Source organism: Dasypus novemcinctus, chromosome 19, assembly GCF_030445035.2.
Source record: "Dasypus novemcinctus isolate mDasNov1 chromosome 19, mDasNov1.1.hap2, whole genome shotgun sequence".
Classification (NCBI taxonomy): Eukaryota; Metazoa; Chordata; class Mammalia; order Cingulata; family Dasypodidae; genus Dasypus; species Dasypus novemcinctus.
This window is the reverse complement of record NC_080691.1, coordinates 71,460,614-71,477,036: the sequence shown is the minus strand read 5'-3', so window position 1 is coordinate 71,477,036 and position 16,423 is coordinate 71,460,614. Positions and strand designations below refer to the sequence as shown.

The 16,423-nt window shown below is 62.3% G+C and overlaps 1 protein-coding gene across 1 annotated transcript; it reads left to right on the top strand.

Moving 5' to 3' along the window:
- The first annotated feature begins 721 nt into the window (after positions 1 to 721).
- On the top strand, positions 722 to 15,693 carry CAMSAP3 (calmodulin regulated spectrin associated protein family member 3). The gene is given in 20 exon segments (XM_058281917.2): positions 722 to 929; positions 5,990 to 6,243; positions 6,606 to 6,728; positions 6,807 to 6,880; positions 6,882 to 6,900; positions 8,047 to 8,094; positions 8,359 to 8,497; positions 9,134 to 9,273; positions 9,355 to 9,382; positions 9,385 to 9,447; positions 9,520 to 9,574; positions 9,716 to 9,789; positions 10,149 to 10,218; positions 10,308 to 11,775; positions 13,450 to 13,589; positions 13,664 to 13,959; positions 14,283 to 14,382; positions 14,739 to 14,851; positions 14,921 to 15,039; positions 15,138 to 15,693. Coding segments are annotated over 20 exon segments (3,777 nt in total). The 5' UTR covers positions 722 to 781; the 3' UTR covers positions 15,444 to 15,693.
- The last annotated feature ends 730 nt before the right edge of the window (positions 15,694 to 16,423 follow it).

Below are 16,423 nucleotides of genomic sequence, written 5' to 3'. Positions count from 1 at the left end.
TCAATCACATTTATACATTCAACAAGTACATTTACGTGTACACAAATATGCACACACATCCACTGACAAAACACAGACACTTGCACACACACATCTACTTACACACTCACCACTCCCTACGCTCGGATGCAGACACCTACATAATACAGGTCCTTTAAAACATGGACAAACACACATACAAACCTTGACACACACATACCCAGAAACGCACACGCAGTCTCGCACTCATCCACAAACCCAAATACCTTCAGAGACACACACAGATATGAGGAGAGCCATTACATACTGGCTTGTCCCCCACACGATCAGAAACAGGTGCACCCATGCATCCGCTCCCTCTGGCCAGAAATTCCAATCCCGCATGACAATTTTAATCCCAAATTAACAATCCCACATTGGAGGACACCCACTGGAGCCCGCAGCTACAGACACACACAGGCTCTCTCCTCCTCCTCAGGGCCGCAGACAGACAGACAGACACGCGCGCGCGCGCCGCGCCCTCCCTCGCCATCACTGCATCCCGCGGGGACCCGCGGCGAGGGGGCCGGGCGGCGGGAGCGGAGGGGCGGGGAGGGGGTGCGCGGAGCCCGGGCGCCCCCAGGCCGGGGGGCGGGGCGCACCTGCGCTCCGCCCTGGGGCGGGGCCACGCAGCGTCCCTCGCGCGGGGCGGTCGCACCTGGCTCAGCGGCGGCGGCGGGCCCGGCCGGGGGACGAGCGCGGCGCCGCGCAGCCCTGCCCAGCCCCGCTCAGCCGCGCCGAGCACCGCAGCCCCGGCGCCGCCATGGTGGAGGCGGCGCCCCCCGGGCCCGGGCCGCTGCGGAGGACCTTCCTGGTGCCCGAGATCAAGTCGCTGGACCAGTACGATTTCTCGCGGGCCAAGGCGGCGGCGAGCCTGGCGTGGGTGCTGCGGGCCGCGTTCGGGGGCGCAGGTACCGGGCCGAGCGGGGTGCCGCGCGCGGCAGGTGCGGGGGGCGGGGCGCGGGCCGGGGCCGGGGGAACAATAGCGCCGGCTGCCGGGGTCCCCGGGCCCGTGGCCGGCCCTCCGGGCCCGGGGTTTCCTGCTCGCCCCGGCCGTGGACTTTGCTCGCCGCGGGAGGGTGGGGGTGGGGCCGGCGGCCCAGCTCGGCGCCCGGACCCCGGCGTCCCAGGCCCTAGGTGAGCCGGGCGGGGTCTGCGGGCCGGGTGGGTTCCCCGGACGCTCCGCGGGCCTCCGGCTCCCGCCTCACACCCCTTCCCCCCGGGTCCTTCCCTTGCACGCTGCCCCCCCAGCCTTCGCTTTACACACTCACATCACGCGCTTACGAGGACCCCCCGGGCCCTCGCCGCGGGGCCCCAAAGCGCACGGGTCCCTGCCACTGCGCGCCCCACAACCGGGAAGCACACCCCGCCGCGGGCGGCCGCCGGGGCGTTCGCGGCACCCCCTCTTTCGCCCCAGTGGCAGGTGTGACTGATTGCCCCATTTTACCGAGGAGGCGAAGGAGTCAGGTAGAAGGGAAATGGCTTGTCCAAGATCATCTGGGGATGGGGAGCCTTCTCCTGGGGTAGGCCCGCCGCTCCCCACCCCCTCCCCCAGGCCCACAGGTCTGGAGAGGATGCATGCGGGCGGCTCCCCGGGATGAGAGGCCCGGGGCTGGCTCGGTCAGGGCAGCCCCATCACCCCATGCCAGAGCTGGGAGCCAGGGCCTGGCTGCTGGAGAGAGGGGTTCATTAAGGTCTGGGCCCTTGGAGACCTGGGGGTGAAATGGGGGGATGTCCTGCCCTCCACTCGCCCTGCCCACTGGTCCTGGCTCCCGCTGGGCACAGCCCATCCCCCTCTTCAGTGGCCTTCCCAGATCAACCAGTTCTGGGTGTGGGTCTCGGTGACAAATGTCCGTCTCCTGGTTCCGCCCGAGCCTGTTCCTTCCTTTTCCCAGTCTCTCTCCCTGTCCCCCACCCTCATGCGGAACCCACCCCCCAGGATCTTGCTTGAGTAAGAGAAGGGGCTCTGAAGGGGGGGTACCCAGGATGGCCCAGCCCTCCAGTCCCAGGCTCTGAGGGCTTGACTTGGGGAGGCAAAGTTGCCATTGAACCTCTGCCTTACAACAGAGCGTGGACAGCCGACCCCAAGTCCCTGAGCTTCTGTTTCCCCACCTGCAAAAGAGGGTCTGAGATCACTTATTTATCCATGCTGCCAGTGCTTGTTTGGGGCTTCTGCTGTGTGCCAGGGTGTGCTCAGGAGACACTGATGTTTCTTTGCGAGGTTGCTGGGAGGAGGAAGAGAGATACTAACTGGAGAATTCTGAGCACACAGTACATGCTAAACAGCTGCTGTGATTATTAGCAAAATTTTATTAGGAATCTTAATACTAGCCAGGCGACAGCAGAAATTACTATGCCATTTTACTGGAAGGAAAGTGAAGTGTCCTGAGGGGTGTTGATAAGATCCCAGATACCCCAACTGGCCTGGTCAGACTGCCCTGTGTGACACCTCCAGTGCTGCCAGTATCCTGAGGTCAAGTTCAAACTGTCCCCCACCGCCTGCCCTCAACAGGGGACTGAGGAAGGGGGGCACCAGGCCCCTGCGAGGGAAGTGGGAAGCAGAGCTGGGCAGGGCACATGAACTCTGGGACTCGGGGGTGGGCTGGGTGCTCAGGGCATTGAGAAGGGGGTGGGGGGTGGGACACGGACCCACATCACCTGCTTAGAATGATAAAGTCCCTACTATGGAGGCAGACAGCCTCCATGGACCTGGGGAGGCAATCCCTGATCTCTTCCAGAGAGGGAGGGAGAAGGGAAGGTTTCCAAGGAGGAAGGGTTTGAGCCTTGAAGATTGTGTAGGAGTTTTCAGGGGGAGAGTCCAGCGTGTGCAAAGGCATGGGGTGTGGACCAACAAAGAGTTCTCAGAGAAGAGCATGCAGATCCTGGTGGTGGCTGGGAGGGGAGGAGCAGGAGATGAGGGAGACTGCCTCCCAGGCCCTGGGTTACCTGGAAATCTGAGGGCATAGGGAGCCACAGAAGGTGTTTGGGGACTGATGGGATCAGATACCCTTTGGGAACGGTGGCCTCCACCTGGCCTCCGGGTGGAGGTCGTTCTGGTGCCCGTTCTGGTGGCCCGAGGCACGGGCAGCCAGAGGAGCTGGCACAGGAATGCTGGCTGGTGGGCTCAGCAGAGGACTTGCTCTGATAAGATAAGACAGGTCTCCAAAGGATTCCTTATTAAGCAAGTTTGGGAAACACTGCATATAGTCCTAAACAGGGTTCATATCAGTTGTGCTGTTGACTAGCTATGTGATCTTGGGCAGATTAGCACTCTCGGGCTTACTTAGTTTTCTCATCTGTAAAATGGGGATAAGTAAGGATTAAGGAAGCAGATGCATGCCAGGTCCTGGGCTCAGTAAATGTCGGCTATGCCGGCGAGCGGTGCTATCTGATACAGTAGTATGTGGCCACGGAACACTTGAAATGTGGCTGGTCTGAATCGACATGTGCTGTGCTTGGAAAACACACACCCGATTCGGAAGACTTAGTAACAAAAAAGAAAAAGTAAAAAAAAAAAAAAAAGTAAAATGTCTTCTCAAGTATGTTTTTATATTGAATACAGGTTGAAATGATATTTGGGGGCTATTGGGTAAAATAAAATATACATTACTAAATTAATTTGACTTTTTTCTTTCTCCTTTTTAAATGCGGCTGCTAAAAAATCTAAGATGACATACGTGGCTCGCATTATATTTATTGGACAGCACTGCTCTACAGTAACTTATAGAAGGCTGGTACTCAATCATGGATGATTTTACAAAAACCCTTAGGAGACATTTGGCAATGCCTGGAGACATTTTTGGTTCTCACAATGGGGGAGGGGGTCCTACTGGCATCTAGAGGGTGGGAGCCAGGGAGGCTGCTCAACACCCTACAATGCCCAGAACCCCCCTTCTCCCCCCAAAGAATTACTCAGCCCAAATAACAACAAAGGTGAGGAGGCTGCAGTGTAGAGTAAGTGCTTGGTACACATTCACTATTGGTAATTCTAGCCCACATTTTCATCTTGAAGCCCTGAGAAGTTCTGGAGGAAAGAAACTTAATTGTGCAGGTGGGAGCAGAAAATGACCGGCACCTGATCTTTGGCAGTGGCTGGAGGGACAGGAAGGAGGCTTTGCATTTGGGAGCTATTGGGAGCTTGGAGCCAGAGGACCACTTGAAGGGGGCGTGGGGAGGAGTGTGTGTGCCAGCGCTGGGGGGAGGTGACTTCCCACTGAAATGGGACTGGGAGGAGCGGTAGGTTTGAAACAAGAGGGTTGTGGAGAGGCCCGGGGACCCGTGGGACACGTGGCCTGGGCGGCAGTAAATGGCAGGCTTTGGATGGTCATGGAAACCTTTGTGGGGCCGGTGGGGGGGTATGCACCTCCAGTTACCACGCAGCTCAGACAGAGCTGTGGGGAGCCCCACCCTGAAGGGGCGAGTGGAGACCTCTGTGAGGGAGGCTTGGCCAGGAGCCGCTGGGGGAGGAAGGTTTCCGGAAGGAGGTGCTCGGCAGAGAGCCCGGGGAAGATACGGGCTCACAAGTGTGCTGGACGGCCACTGTCAGCCTTGGGGAGGCTGGGAGCGCCATGGGTTCAGGCCAGGTCCAGGAGATTGGGGCGGGAGGAAGTGGAGCCCAGAGAAGCCCTTTCTTTCGAGGATCTGAGCTGGGTGGGGGCAGGGAGAGGACACGAATCTCACAGGGGGTGTTGGATGGGGGGGGTGTCAAGTGTGAATTTAGGGGGCAGGGAGGACTGCCTGGGTGCCTGTGGGCAAGGAGGGGTCTCTAGGAAGGATAGCTATGAAACGGATCGCCTAGGGGCTCATCAAATATTTTTTAAGCATTAGAACCCCCCTTCTTTCAAACGTATCAAGAATCAAACAGCTCCTTTGACTGGAACAAGAATAGGGGTCCCCGGGGGACCCCTGAGAGGATGGCTCTTGGCCTCCATCACTGCTTCCCGACAGCTCCTTCTGCTTTCTCCTCCCCACCCCTGGTGCTACTTGGGGCACAGCCCACCTGCCTTTCCTTCCACCTGGGGCTTCCCTCATGCTTCTCTCCACCCTATCCATGTCACCCAGGCTTTCCTGGCCACCTCTGTGACATGACCTCATCATGCTCCTAAGCCTCAAGGGCGTCCCCAAGGCTTCAGCCTCTCCCCCCTCATCTGCTGTCCCACCTGTACCCCTCCTCCCACCCCTCAGATCCACTGGGGCCCTGGATGCCACCCACTCCCTTCAGACCCCTCCACCCCATCAGCATGTCTGCCATGGCCCCCTGCCAGCCAGTCCCCCACTCCTCACGGGGTCACCCTGTGAATCCCAGCCCTGGCCTTGACCAGCTGTGTGACCTCCAGCCTGTGACTTTCCTTCTCTCTGCTCCGGTCATCCCATCTGTAAAGGGGAGTTAACACTTGCCCCCGGGTCACAGTAAGGCAGGGGTTCCTAACCTTTTTTGTTTCATGGACCCCTTTGCGGTGAAAACCGCGGACCCCTTACTAAGTCCACACTATACTGTATATTATTGAATAAATATATCACCCCCGCACCAACACGTCCCCTGCTGTAAGGCTTCCGTGAATCCACACACATGGGGAGTATGGACAAGTGGGGTGTTATTGTCCTCCCCTGACCAGGCATCTAGAGAGGCCCTTCTAAGGGGCAAATCTGGGCAGGTCCCCTCCCTCCTGTGCCACCCACACCTGCCTTCGGTTCCAGTCCCCTGCTGAGCTCCAGCCCGGCAGAGCGCCTTCTACATCCTGAGGCACTGTGCTAAGTCCCACCTCCCGGCCTCTGTGCCTGCCACCCCTCTGCCTGGGACGCCATCTCTGCTTCCTTTGGCTCCTCCTCGAGCCTCGTGGGCTTCAGCCCAGAGGCCCCCACTCACTGGGCACATGCGGCCCTATGCTCGTGGGGGCTGAGGTGGGGGGTTGTCTTCGGTGCGGGACTGGGACTGTACAGGGCGGCCCTGACCCACCGCGCGCCCCCACAGAACATGTGCCCCCGGAGCTGTGGGAGCCCTTCTACACCGACCAGTACGCACAGGAGCATGTGAAGCCCCCGGTGACGCGGCTGCTTCTCTCAGCTGAGCTCTACTGCCGGGCCTGGCGCCAGGTCCTACCACAGCTCGAGGCGCCCCCCAGCCCCTCCGCGCTGCTGGCCCTGCTGGCACGGAGAGGGACGGTGCCTGCGCTGTCCGAGCGCCCGGTGTGCGAGGCCGACCTCAGGCACCAGCCCATCCTGATGGTAAGCTCCCCAGCCAAGCTTCTACCAGACCTGGCCCCTCCCCCCCAGTGTTCCTCCCACCAGGGCCTGGCCCTTCCCCCAAGGGTTAGGCGCCAAGCCTGGCTCTTCCCTCTAGGCTCCTCCTACTATACCTGACTCCTCCCCTCAGGACTCCTCCCACCAGGCCTGGCCCCCTCCCCTAAAGGTGCTACTCTGGCCCAAGGCCCACTGGCCCTAAGGCCTAGTGTCTGACCTTCAAGTCTATGCCAGGATCCCTTCCACCTCCAGCTCCTCCCCCTTCCAGGTCCTCCCCCTTCTCCCTTGGAGACGAGGGGATCCCCCAGCCTGTACTCTGGTCTCATCCTCGAACCCTTGCCCCGCAGGGAGCCCACCTAGCTGTCATTGACGCCCTCATGGTTGCCTTTGCCATCGAGTGGACGAAGATACCGTCCGGTCCCTTGGCTCTGGCCAGCTTGGAGCACAAGCTCCTTTTCTGGGTGGACACGGTAGGTGGGGCCAGACCGGGCCGGGCTAGGGCCTAGGAGCTCCAGTGGCCACAGCGCTCACCTCTTCCCCACCCCCAGACCGTCCGACGGCTGCAGGAAAAGACAGAGCAGGAAGCGGCCCAGCGAGCAGCGCCCCAGACCCCGCTGATGGGGCGGCCCAGCACAGCCCTCGGTGAGGCGGTGAGGCGGGCTGGCTGCTGGCTGGCTGGCTGGACAGACGGATCTGCGAAGGGCTGGGGGGGCAGGGCAGGGCTGCGCCTGGCAGCTATTCCGGAAGTGGCGGGCTGGAGGTGACGCTCCCTCTCTCTCTCTCTCTCTCTGCCCTCTCCCCTGTGCCCGCCTCTGCTCTCCTCTCTGCCTCTCTGGCATCAGTGCCCCACACGCTGGTACTGGAAGCTGGTTCCTGTAAGTGGGGCCGTCTCTCCGCCCCGTCTGCCTGCCCCACTTGTTGCTCTGTCCATCATGTGTCTTGTCTTCCGCCTGCCTGTCTGCACCCTCTCCTGCCTCCCTCCAGCTGTGAGCATGGGAGGCGGGACCCCAGCCCTGGGGGGCCTAGGAGATGGTAGAGTCCCGCCACCTCACCACGAATCAAGAGGGTGGACCCCTCCCTCCACAGTTAACTAAGTGGGGAAGGGGATGCCCCCAACTTCCCATTAGTGGAGAGGGCAAACTCCTCATTAACTTAGCAGGTGGAGCCCCTTAGCTTGTGCCACCCTTAGCAGAGATGGGGAGGCCGCCAGCACTTCCCCAGCTCATCAGACACATGGAGACTGATGGGCAGACCCCCTCTGGCCCAGAGACTGACCCTCAAACCTAGAAGAGGCCAAAAGAACCTTCCTAACCGACACCCCAGCTCTCCTGAGGACAAGACGCCAGCTTTGGGAGAAGCACAGCTAGGGGAAACTGAGACCTTTGCCAGGACGGGGAGGACCCCCTTCTAGCTCCAAGGGGCTCAGCTTTGGGTTGGGTGGGGTCCCCGCCTTTGCTCACTCCTGGGCCACCTTTCCCCCCGCCCCAGGGCCTGGGTTGGGGGGCTCCTTACCTGCCTCCCTGCTTCCTCCGCCTCCTTTCCCTGCGCTCTGGGCCTGGGTCTTTGGTGGGGGGTGAGGGGTGTCCCTGCATGGGAAGCTGCTCTGTAAGGTCTCATGGGGCTGGGAGGAGCTGGGGTCCCCAAAGCTGGCCAGAATGCAGTTAGGGAGCTGGACTGCCAGGGCTTGGAATGGAGGTCAGGTTTAATGCCCCCCAGAGGTGGGCTTGGGGGCCCAGCACGTCAGCGCTCCTCCCGCCCTGCTGACAGCTGCTCCTCTCCACCCCCCAGCACGCAATTGCCTTCTGTTTGAAGGAGTCGGGGAGCAAACCCCCCATGGTAATGTATCCCCCGCCCCCGGGGTCCCAGGAGTCCCCGCCCCCGGCCCCCTGCTGCTGGCCTGGCTGCTCGCAGACCCCTCCTCTGCCTCTCGCTGCTGCCCCTCTCCTGCTCCAGGCTGCCCCTACCCCCATCCCTCACTCTGGCTCTGGGACCCCCGGCTTCAGGCCCTCTCACGGCGAGATCCCCAGGCCTCCCCGCCCAGCATGACCTCTGACCTAGGGGCCGGCCTGACCTCTGACCTGACCTGGCTCCCACCCACAGATCCGATACCGCAAGGACCGTGCCGTGGCTCGACGCGCCCCCTGCTTTCCCACTGTGACCAGCCTCCAGGACCTGGCGAGCGGGGCCGCACTGGCCGCCACTATCCACTGCTATTGTCCCCAGCTGTTACGGCTCGAGGGTGAGTCGTCAGGTCTGGGCCAGACCCTGGACCAAGTAAGCCTCTGACTCCGTCCCCAGATGTGCACATCCATACCCTGCTTGGAGGCGGTGTGGTGTAATGGATACAAGTGCAGCTTCCAGGATCTGCAGACCTGGGCTGGAGCCTTTCTCTTTCCCTAATTTGCTGTGTGACCTTGCACATGTTTCTAAACTTCTCTGAGCTTCCTATAATTCATTCCTGCAACCAGTATTTATCGAATGGGTACCTTGTACCAGACTGGGTTTGGGGTGCTCAGGGATCCAGTGAGAACAAGAAAATCTCCTGGCCATAGATGGCCCACATCGTAGTTAGGGGAGAAAGATGCTACACTTGTTGATAAGTACATTTAAACATCCTGAACGGCAAAGGGGTGCTCAAGAACCGCTTTACAAAGGAGGCCACTCAAGTCGAAACCCGGAGAGGCCAGCTCTGGGTGGCTCCTGGGAGACTGGTGTTCCAGGCAGGGTATCTAAGGACCTACCTAAAGCACCTGCCACCTGGCCGAGAGCATGGGCACATTTCCCCAGTTCATAGATTGTGCTGCCGGGCCCCCGCCTCCCTGGGGCCCCCGTCCTCCTCTCTGGAGTCAGGGACCCGGGTGTGCTGTCCCCACAGAGGTCTGTCTCAAGGACCCCATGTCCGTGGCGGACAGCTTGTACAACCTCCAGCTGGTGCAGGACTTCTGTGCCTCCCGCCTTCCTTGGGGCTGCCCACTGTCCCTGGAGGACTTGCTTTACGTCCCACCGCCGCTCAAGGTAGGGCCGTCTCAGGGCCGGGGCGGGCACCTGGGGCCGGGGGCCCGGGGCTGGATTGGCTGATCCTCTGTCTATCTCCAGACGAACCTGCTGGTGCTGCTGGCCGAGATGTCATGTGCTTTGAGGTGCTGAAGCCTGACTTTGTGCAGCCCAAGGACCTGCCTGACGGCCACGGTGAGGCCCCGCCCGGGTCCGGGTGGGGGTGGGGAGGCTGGGCCACGCCTGATTCTCTCTCCTGTGTGGCAGCTGCCTCCCCCCGTGGCACCGAGGCCTCCTCGCCTCAGAACAGGAGCGGCAGCAGGTACAGTGCTCCTAGGCGGGCCGGCCCCGGCTTGGCGCTGGGACAGGGCTGGGGGACAGTGGGGGTCTCTGCACCAGGGAGAGAGGCCACGGGGGTGGGGTGGGTACAGAGGCCCCACGTCTGACGTCTGTCTCTCGGCAGTTCCCCCGTCTTCAATTTCCGCCACCCACTCCTGTCGCCTGCCGGCCCCCAGTCCCCACTCCGTGGATCCACAGGTGAGGAATTGGGGGGCAGGGGGCGGGTGACTGCTGTCACTGAGGAGCCCACCCCTTCAAAGCCCACCCCAGCTGACCTCATCCCGTCTTCTCATGACCCCTCCATGGGGTCCTGCGGCACCTGAATGACCCCATGGTGACACTTGGTGACCCCCACAATGGGCCCCAGGGTGACGGTGAGCCCCACCTGCAGGTCCCCCAGCTGTCCATTTCTGCAAACCTCTGGTCTGACTAGAGCACATAATGACCCTTCAGTGACACCCCATGGTGACCCTCCTGACCTGGCCACTGATTCCTGAGGGGTTGTCCCCAGATCCCCTGTCCTGCCCACTGAGGGCCCGCTCACTGCCCCTCACCAGGCTCCCTGAAATCCTCACCGTCCATGTCCCACATGGAGGTCCTCGGCAAGGTCTGGAACCGTCAGCTCAGGTGAGCGCCTCCCAGGGGGCCCGGGCCAGGGAGCAGGCTGGGGTGGCCAGGCTCATCCCAGGGGCTGACCCCTCCCTCCGGCCGCCCAGCCGTCCCCTCTCCCAGGCGGTGTCGTTCAGCACCCCCTTTGGCCTGGACAGCGATGTGGACGTCGTCATGGGAGACCCTGTCCTGCTCCGCTCGGTCAGCTCGGACAGTCTGGGGCCCCCACGCCCCGCGCCGGCCCGGCCCTGCGCCCCACCACCCCCGGAGCCTGGCGACCTGCCCACCATCGAGGAGGCCCTGCAAATCATCCACAGTGCCGAGCCCCGGCTGCTCCCCGACGGGGCTGCCGACGGCAGCTTCTACCTCCACTCCCCCGAGGGGCCCCTGAAACCGCCGCTGGCCTCCCCCTACCCACCCGAGGGGGCCTCGAAGTCCCTGCCCGATGGGCCCACCAAAGCACCTGCCTACTCACCCCTTCCAGAGGGCCCCTCGAAACCATCTCCCTGCCCGGCCAGGGAGGTATCGAAACCGCTAGCTGCAGCCGAGGGGTCCCCAAAGGCGGCGGCTTTATCCCCAGCAGCTGCCAACTCAGAGGTGAGGATGACCAGCTTTGCCGAGCGCAAGAAACAGCTGGTGAAAGCTGAGGCCGAGGCTGGAGGGGCGTCCCCCATGGCCACCCCAGCTGCACCCGAGGCCCTGAGCTCGGAGATGAGCGAGCTCGGTGCCCGGCTCGAGGAGAAGCGCCGGGCCATAGAGGCTCAGAAACGACGGATCGAGGCCATCTTCGCCAAGCACCGCCAGCGGCTGGGCAAGAGTGCCTTCCTCCAGGTGCAGCCGCGGGAGGCTGGCGGGGAGACCAAGGCAGAGACCGAGCTGGACCCAGCTCCTGGTGGGGAGCGGCCAGCAGGCGAGGGCCAGGGTGAGCCGTCTCCCCGGCCCAGGTCGGTGACCTTCTCCCCAGAGCTGGGGCTGGTGCCCCCCGAGGGGCTGGGGGACTATAACCGTGCGGTCAGCAAGCTGAGTGCCGCCCTGAGCTCGCTGCAGCGGGACATGCAGAGGCTCACGGACCAGCAGCAGCGGCTCCTGGCCCCGTCCGAGGCCCCCGGGCCCGCCCCACCCGCTGCAGCCTGGGTCATCCCTGGGCCCAGCACGAGCCCCAAAGTCTCATCGCCCATCCCTGCCCGCCGCGCCCCTGCTGCACGTCGCAGCCCGGGGCCCGGCCCCAGCCCCACATCCCGCAGTCCGAAGCACGCCCGGCCGGCCGAGCTGCGGCTGGCCCCCCTGACCAGGGTGCTCACGCCTCCCCACGACGTGGACAGCCTCCCCCACCTGCGCAAGTTCTCGCCGAGCCAGGTGCCCGTGCAGACGCGCTCCTCTCTCCTCCTGGCTGAGGACCCATCCCCCGAGGGGCCCGCCGCCCGGCCCGGCCTCGTGGAGATCCCATTGGGAAGCCTGGAAGAACCTGCAGCTGAGGATGAGGGAGATGGGAGCCCCCCCGGGGCTGAGGACTCCCTGGAAGAAGAGGCCTCTTCGGAGGGAGAGCCGCGGGCTGGACTCGGGTTCTACTATAAGGTGAGAGTATACCTGAGCAGGAGGGCCAGGCGTCAGATGGAAGGTCAGGAAGTGGGGGCATGGATGGGCAGGCGGGTGGGCAGGTGGCTAGGAGTGTGAGCAGGTATGGATGGACAGGTGGTTGGGTGCCTAGAGCTCTACTGTTGTGAAGGTTCAGTGGACAAACAGGTGGGGGCATGGACAGAGGTGGGTGGATAGATGGGCAGAGGGGCACATGTGGATGGACATGTGGATGGACAAAAGAAGTTGGATGGATGGACAGAAAGGACGTTTGGATGGAATGGGTCAGAAGGTTGGATGGATGGATGGCCGTATGGACATTCAGGTGGAGTGGGTCAGAAGGCTGACAGATGGGTGGATGGGTGGATGGGTGGGTGAGGATGGACAGATGGACAGGTGGGTAGATGGATGGACATATGGACAGACAGGTGGCGTGAGTCAAAAAGTGAATGGATGGGTAGATGGATATGTGGATGAGAATGGACAAAAATGGAGTGGATAGATGGAAAGAAGGTAGGTGGGATTGGACAGAAGATGGGTGGATGAATGGGGATGGAGAAATGGACATAAGGTAGGTAGATGGATGGATGGATGAGTAGATGGGAATGGACAGATGAATGGAAGGTAGGTAGATAGGTGGGTATGGACAGATGGACAGAAGGTAAGGGGATGGGTGGATGAATGACAGATGGGTGGATGGAGGTACATCAACAGTGTGAACAAATAGATGGGCTGGGTAGATCAGCAGAGGGAGGGTGGACAGGTGGACACATGGACAGGAGTGGGAAGATGGACAAACAGAGTAGGGTCTTCCATAGCACCTTCTCCCTCATTCCCCCTGCCTGGTCCTACCACTTCCCCTTCCTGACCCTGTCCCATGTCATCACTCCTCTTTGTCCTCATGGCACCCCCAGCCTGGGCCACCATCCTCTCACCTGGACATGGGAAGTCACCTCCTGGCTGGTCTCTGCTGCTAAGCCTCATTCCCCCACCCCCAGCTCCTGGCGATTGTCTGTCGAGCAGCCAAAGAAATTTTTTTTACAAAATGCACATTGGACCTTGGCACTTTGCTCTTTTGAATCCTTCTATAGCTTCGCCTTGCTCTTCAAATGAAAGCGAAAGTCTTCCCCACAGCCTGGGGTTCTGCCTGGCCCCTTTGACATTGTCCTGTGCCACCCACCCCCAGCTATGTGTTCCAGCCACCCTGGCCTCCTTGCCCCTCTTGGCCTCAGTTGAACCCCAGGGCCTTTGCACATGTTGTTCTCACTGCCTGGGAAGTTCTCCCCTTCCCCAGCCCCCTCTAGTCCAGTCCTTCTCATTCTCCAGGGTTGCTTCCTCCAGGAAGTCTCCCTGGGTGTCCCTAGATGGGAATAGTTCCTCCTCAGTCATTTAGCTGTGCCACGTTCTTCTTCCAGTAGTCCCTGCTGTCTGTGAGATATTCCATTGTCTTTCCCAACGGGTTAAGTGCTTTGTGTGAGTAGCAGCACATGGTCTGCCCTGGTCCCGGCCTGTGTCCCAGTATTCATTGTGGGGCTGTGCATGAAGTTGGCGCCGACTAAATGCCTTTGACATGAATGCACAAGGACAGACGAGCGGCTGGCGGGCTGGACGGCAGGTAGGACTCCAGCCAAACCGAGGGAGGGGTGGCCACCTGGACTCAGCGTCTGTCCCCAGGATGAAGACAAACCCGAGGACGAGATGGCACAAAAGCGGGCCAGCCTGCTGGAACGGCAGCAGCGGCGGGCAGAGGAGGCACGGCGGCGCAAACAGTGGCAAGAGGCGGAGAAGGAGCAGCGGAGGGAGGAGGCTGCGCGGTGAGGCCCGGGGAGCCCAGGGAGCCCCTGGCCCCTTGACCCGTTCTGATGGCTCGATTCCCCTTGACCTGCAGGCTGGCCCAGGAGGAGGCGGCCCCCGTCATGGCCCCTGCGGCCCCCGCGGGCCCTGCGGCTGCTGTGCCCTCCGCCCGGGCTGCAGCCGAGGAGGAGGTGGGCCCCCGGCGGGGGGAGTTCACACGGCTCGAATACGAGCGCCGGGCACAGTTGAAACTGATGGATGACCTGGATAAGGTGCTGCGGCCCCGGGCCGCCGGGGGACCCGGCCGGGGCGGGCGGAGGGCCCCCCGGCCCCGCTCTGGCTGCTGTGACGACTCAGCCCTGGCCCGGAGCCCAGCCCGCGGCCTGCTGGGTGAGGAGCCGGGGAGGGGGAGGGGGGCATCTTGGCATGGGGGCTGCCTGGTGCCGCCTTCCAGGACTCCCCGGGTGAGGTCCCCCATGGACACGTCACGGGTGGGGAGGCAAAGCAGGGTTGCAGGGATTTGGGTATGGCCTGACCCTGGTAAAGACTGCCACCAGGATGTGGGGACGGGCTGCAGCAGGGCGAGGGGCTGTGGGCAGGTGAGCGAGGTCGTGGGGGCAGTGGCAAGTGGTCCTGCCCCATGTCCTGCTGGGCAAACTCGCTCGGGCGTGAGGGGTCTCGGGTGGCAGCTGACCCAGTGCCCTGGGCCGCAGGCTCCCGGCTCAGCAAGGTCTACTCGCAGTCCACCCTGTCGCTGTCCACTGTGGCTAACGAGACCCCCAATAACCTCGGTGTGAGGAGACCCACGTCTCGGTGAGTCCTCCAGGGCAGGCAGGTGGTCACGAGCCAGGTAGCTTCTCAGTCCCTGTGTGTGTGCACGTGTGTCCTGGACAGTGTATCTGTGTCCCTGAAGGGGCAAAAGGATGCTCATGTGTGCAAGGCAGATTGTGCGTAAATGACAGAGAGGACCCCAGAATGTCTCGATGTCCCTGAGTGAACATGATGTGTGGCCGGGGAGCATACGAGACAGGGGCCCTTTCTTGGATTTGTGAGTTTTTACAATATGCCCGTATGTCTCCCTGGGCATGGCCTACCCCTCTGCAGAATGTTCCAGGCTTTGCAAATCCTCGCATCCTAATCCCATCCTCACCCCTTTCCCCCGCCAACAGGGCGCCCTCCCCATCCGGCCTCATGTCCCCGAGCCGTCTGCCTGGCAGCCGCGAGCGCGACTGGGAGAACGGCAGCAATGCCTCGTCCCCCGCGTCTGTGCCCGAGTACACAGGTGAGTGTAGCCCCTGGCGGCACCCTGCGGGCCATCCCCGACTGTCCCCCCTGACCGTCCGCTCCCTAGGCCCGCGGCTGTACAAGGAGCCCAGCGCCAAGTCCAACAAGTTCATCATCCACAACGCCCTGTCACACTGCTGCCTGGCGGGCAAGGTGAACGAGCCACAGAAGAACCGCATCCTCGAGGTGAGCCGGGGCCGGGGGTGGCGGCGGCAGCAGAGGCGGCGGCGGTGGCAGCGCTGGCCGGGCTGGGCTGGCTGACCCCCTTCGCTTCCCTCAACCAGGAAATCGAGAAGAGCAAAGCCAACCACTTCCTCATCCTCTTCCGCGACTCGAGCTGCCAGTTCCGGGCCCTGTACACGCTGTCTGGGGAGACGGAGGAGCTGTCGCGGCTGGCGGGCTACGGGCCCCGCACCGTGACCCCAGCCATGGTCGAGGGCATCTACAAGTACAACTCAGACCGCAAGCGCTTCACCCAGATCCCTGCCAAGACCATGTCCATGAGCGTGGACGCCTTCACCATCCAGGGACACCTCTGGCAGAGCAAGAAACCCACTACTCCCAAGAAGGGGGGCAGCACCCCCAAATAGCCCCGCCCCGGGCGGTCTGCAGGCTGGGCCCCTGCACGCCCCAGCCGCCGCTCCCCTGCGGGACCGGTGGAACCCTGGGTCCTGTCTGCCTTCCCAGCCTTGTCTGGGTGGGGCTGGGGCCCCCACCCCCAGAAGTCCTGTCCTGTCCTGCTGTGGGGGGCTGAGCTGGGAGGTTCAGGGACTCAGTGCTCGGTTCGGCCCCCCTCCCCCGTCTCCTCTCTCACCTCCTTGAATAAAATAATTTAAAGAGGTCGCGCCTCATCCTCTCCCTGACACTGCCTGGGGACTTGCCATCGCTTCTCCTTTGCCTCTGAGAGGTAGTTTTCTGCCTCCTGTTCTCTCTGGAGCCTGCTTGGGCTGCCCCCACCCTGACAGCCCTGCCACAGCTTGGGCCCAGGTCCATCTGTCCTGACCTCCCTCGCGCGTTTTCCAGCCGCCTCATGGCTGACCTCTGGTGCATGTGCTTCTGAGCCGTTGGCCCTTCTCTCCTACACTTGCTGAGTTGCCCCTGCTGCCTGGCTGTTACTGGAGTGTCTGCGTTTGGTATAAGGCCACTGTTGAACCCGATCCGCTCCCTCCCTGGGCCAGCCCGTCTGCGTTTCTGGGCCGAGTTACTGCCTCTGGGCCAGGGATTCCCATGTTGCCTCACTGAGCACCACGTCCGTGGTTCCTGTTGCCTCGTTGGCACGGCTGCCTACTCCACCAGCTATGCCAGGTTGAGCGTAGGTGCCGGGCCAGAACCGGCTGCCCTGACCCCACCCAGCGCCGGGTATCTTACCTCCTAGGCTCCTCTTCAGCCTGGCCCCCCTCTCCCCAACCCCACAGCCATCTCCAGCTCCCTGCTCCGCCGTGGCCTGGGCCTCCCCACACCTCAGCCCCCGCCTGCCCAAGGCTGGTCTACGCAGGGCAGCCTTGTGACCTCTCCCAGTGCACAAATCCGATTATATCCCGATGCTTAGAACACTTTAATAATCCAGGGC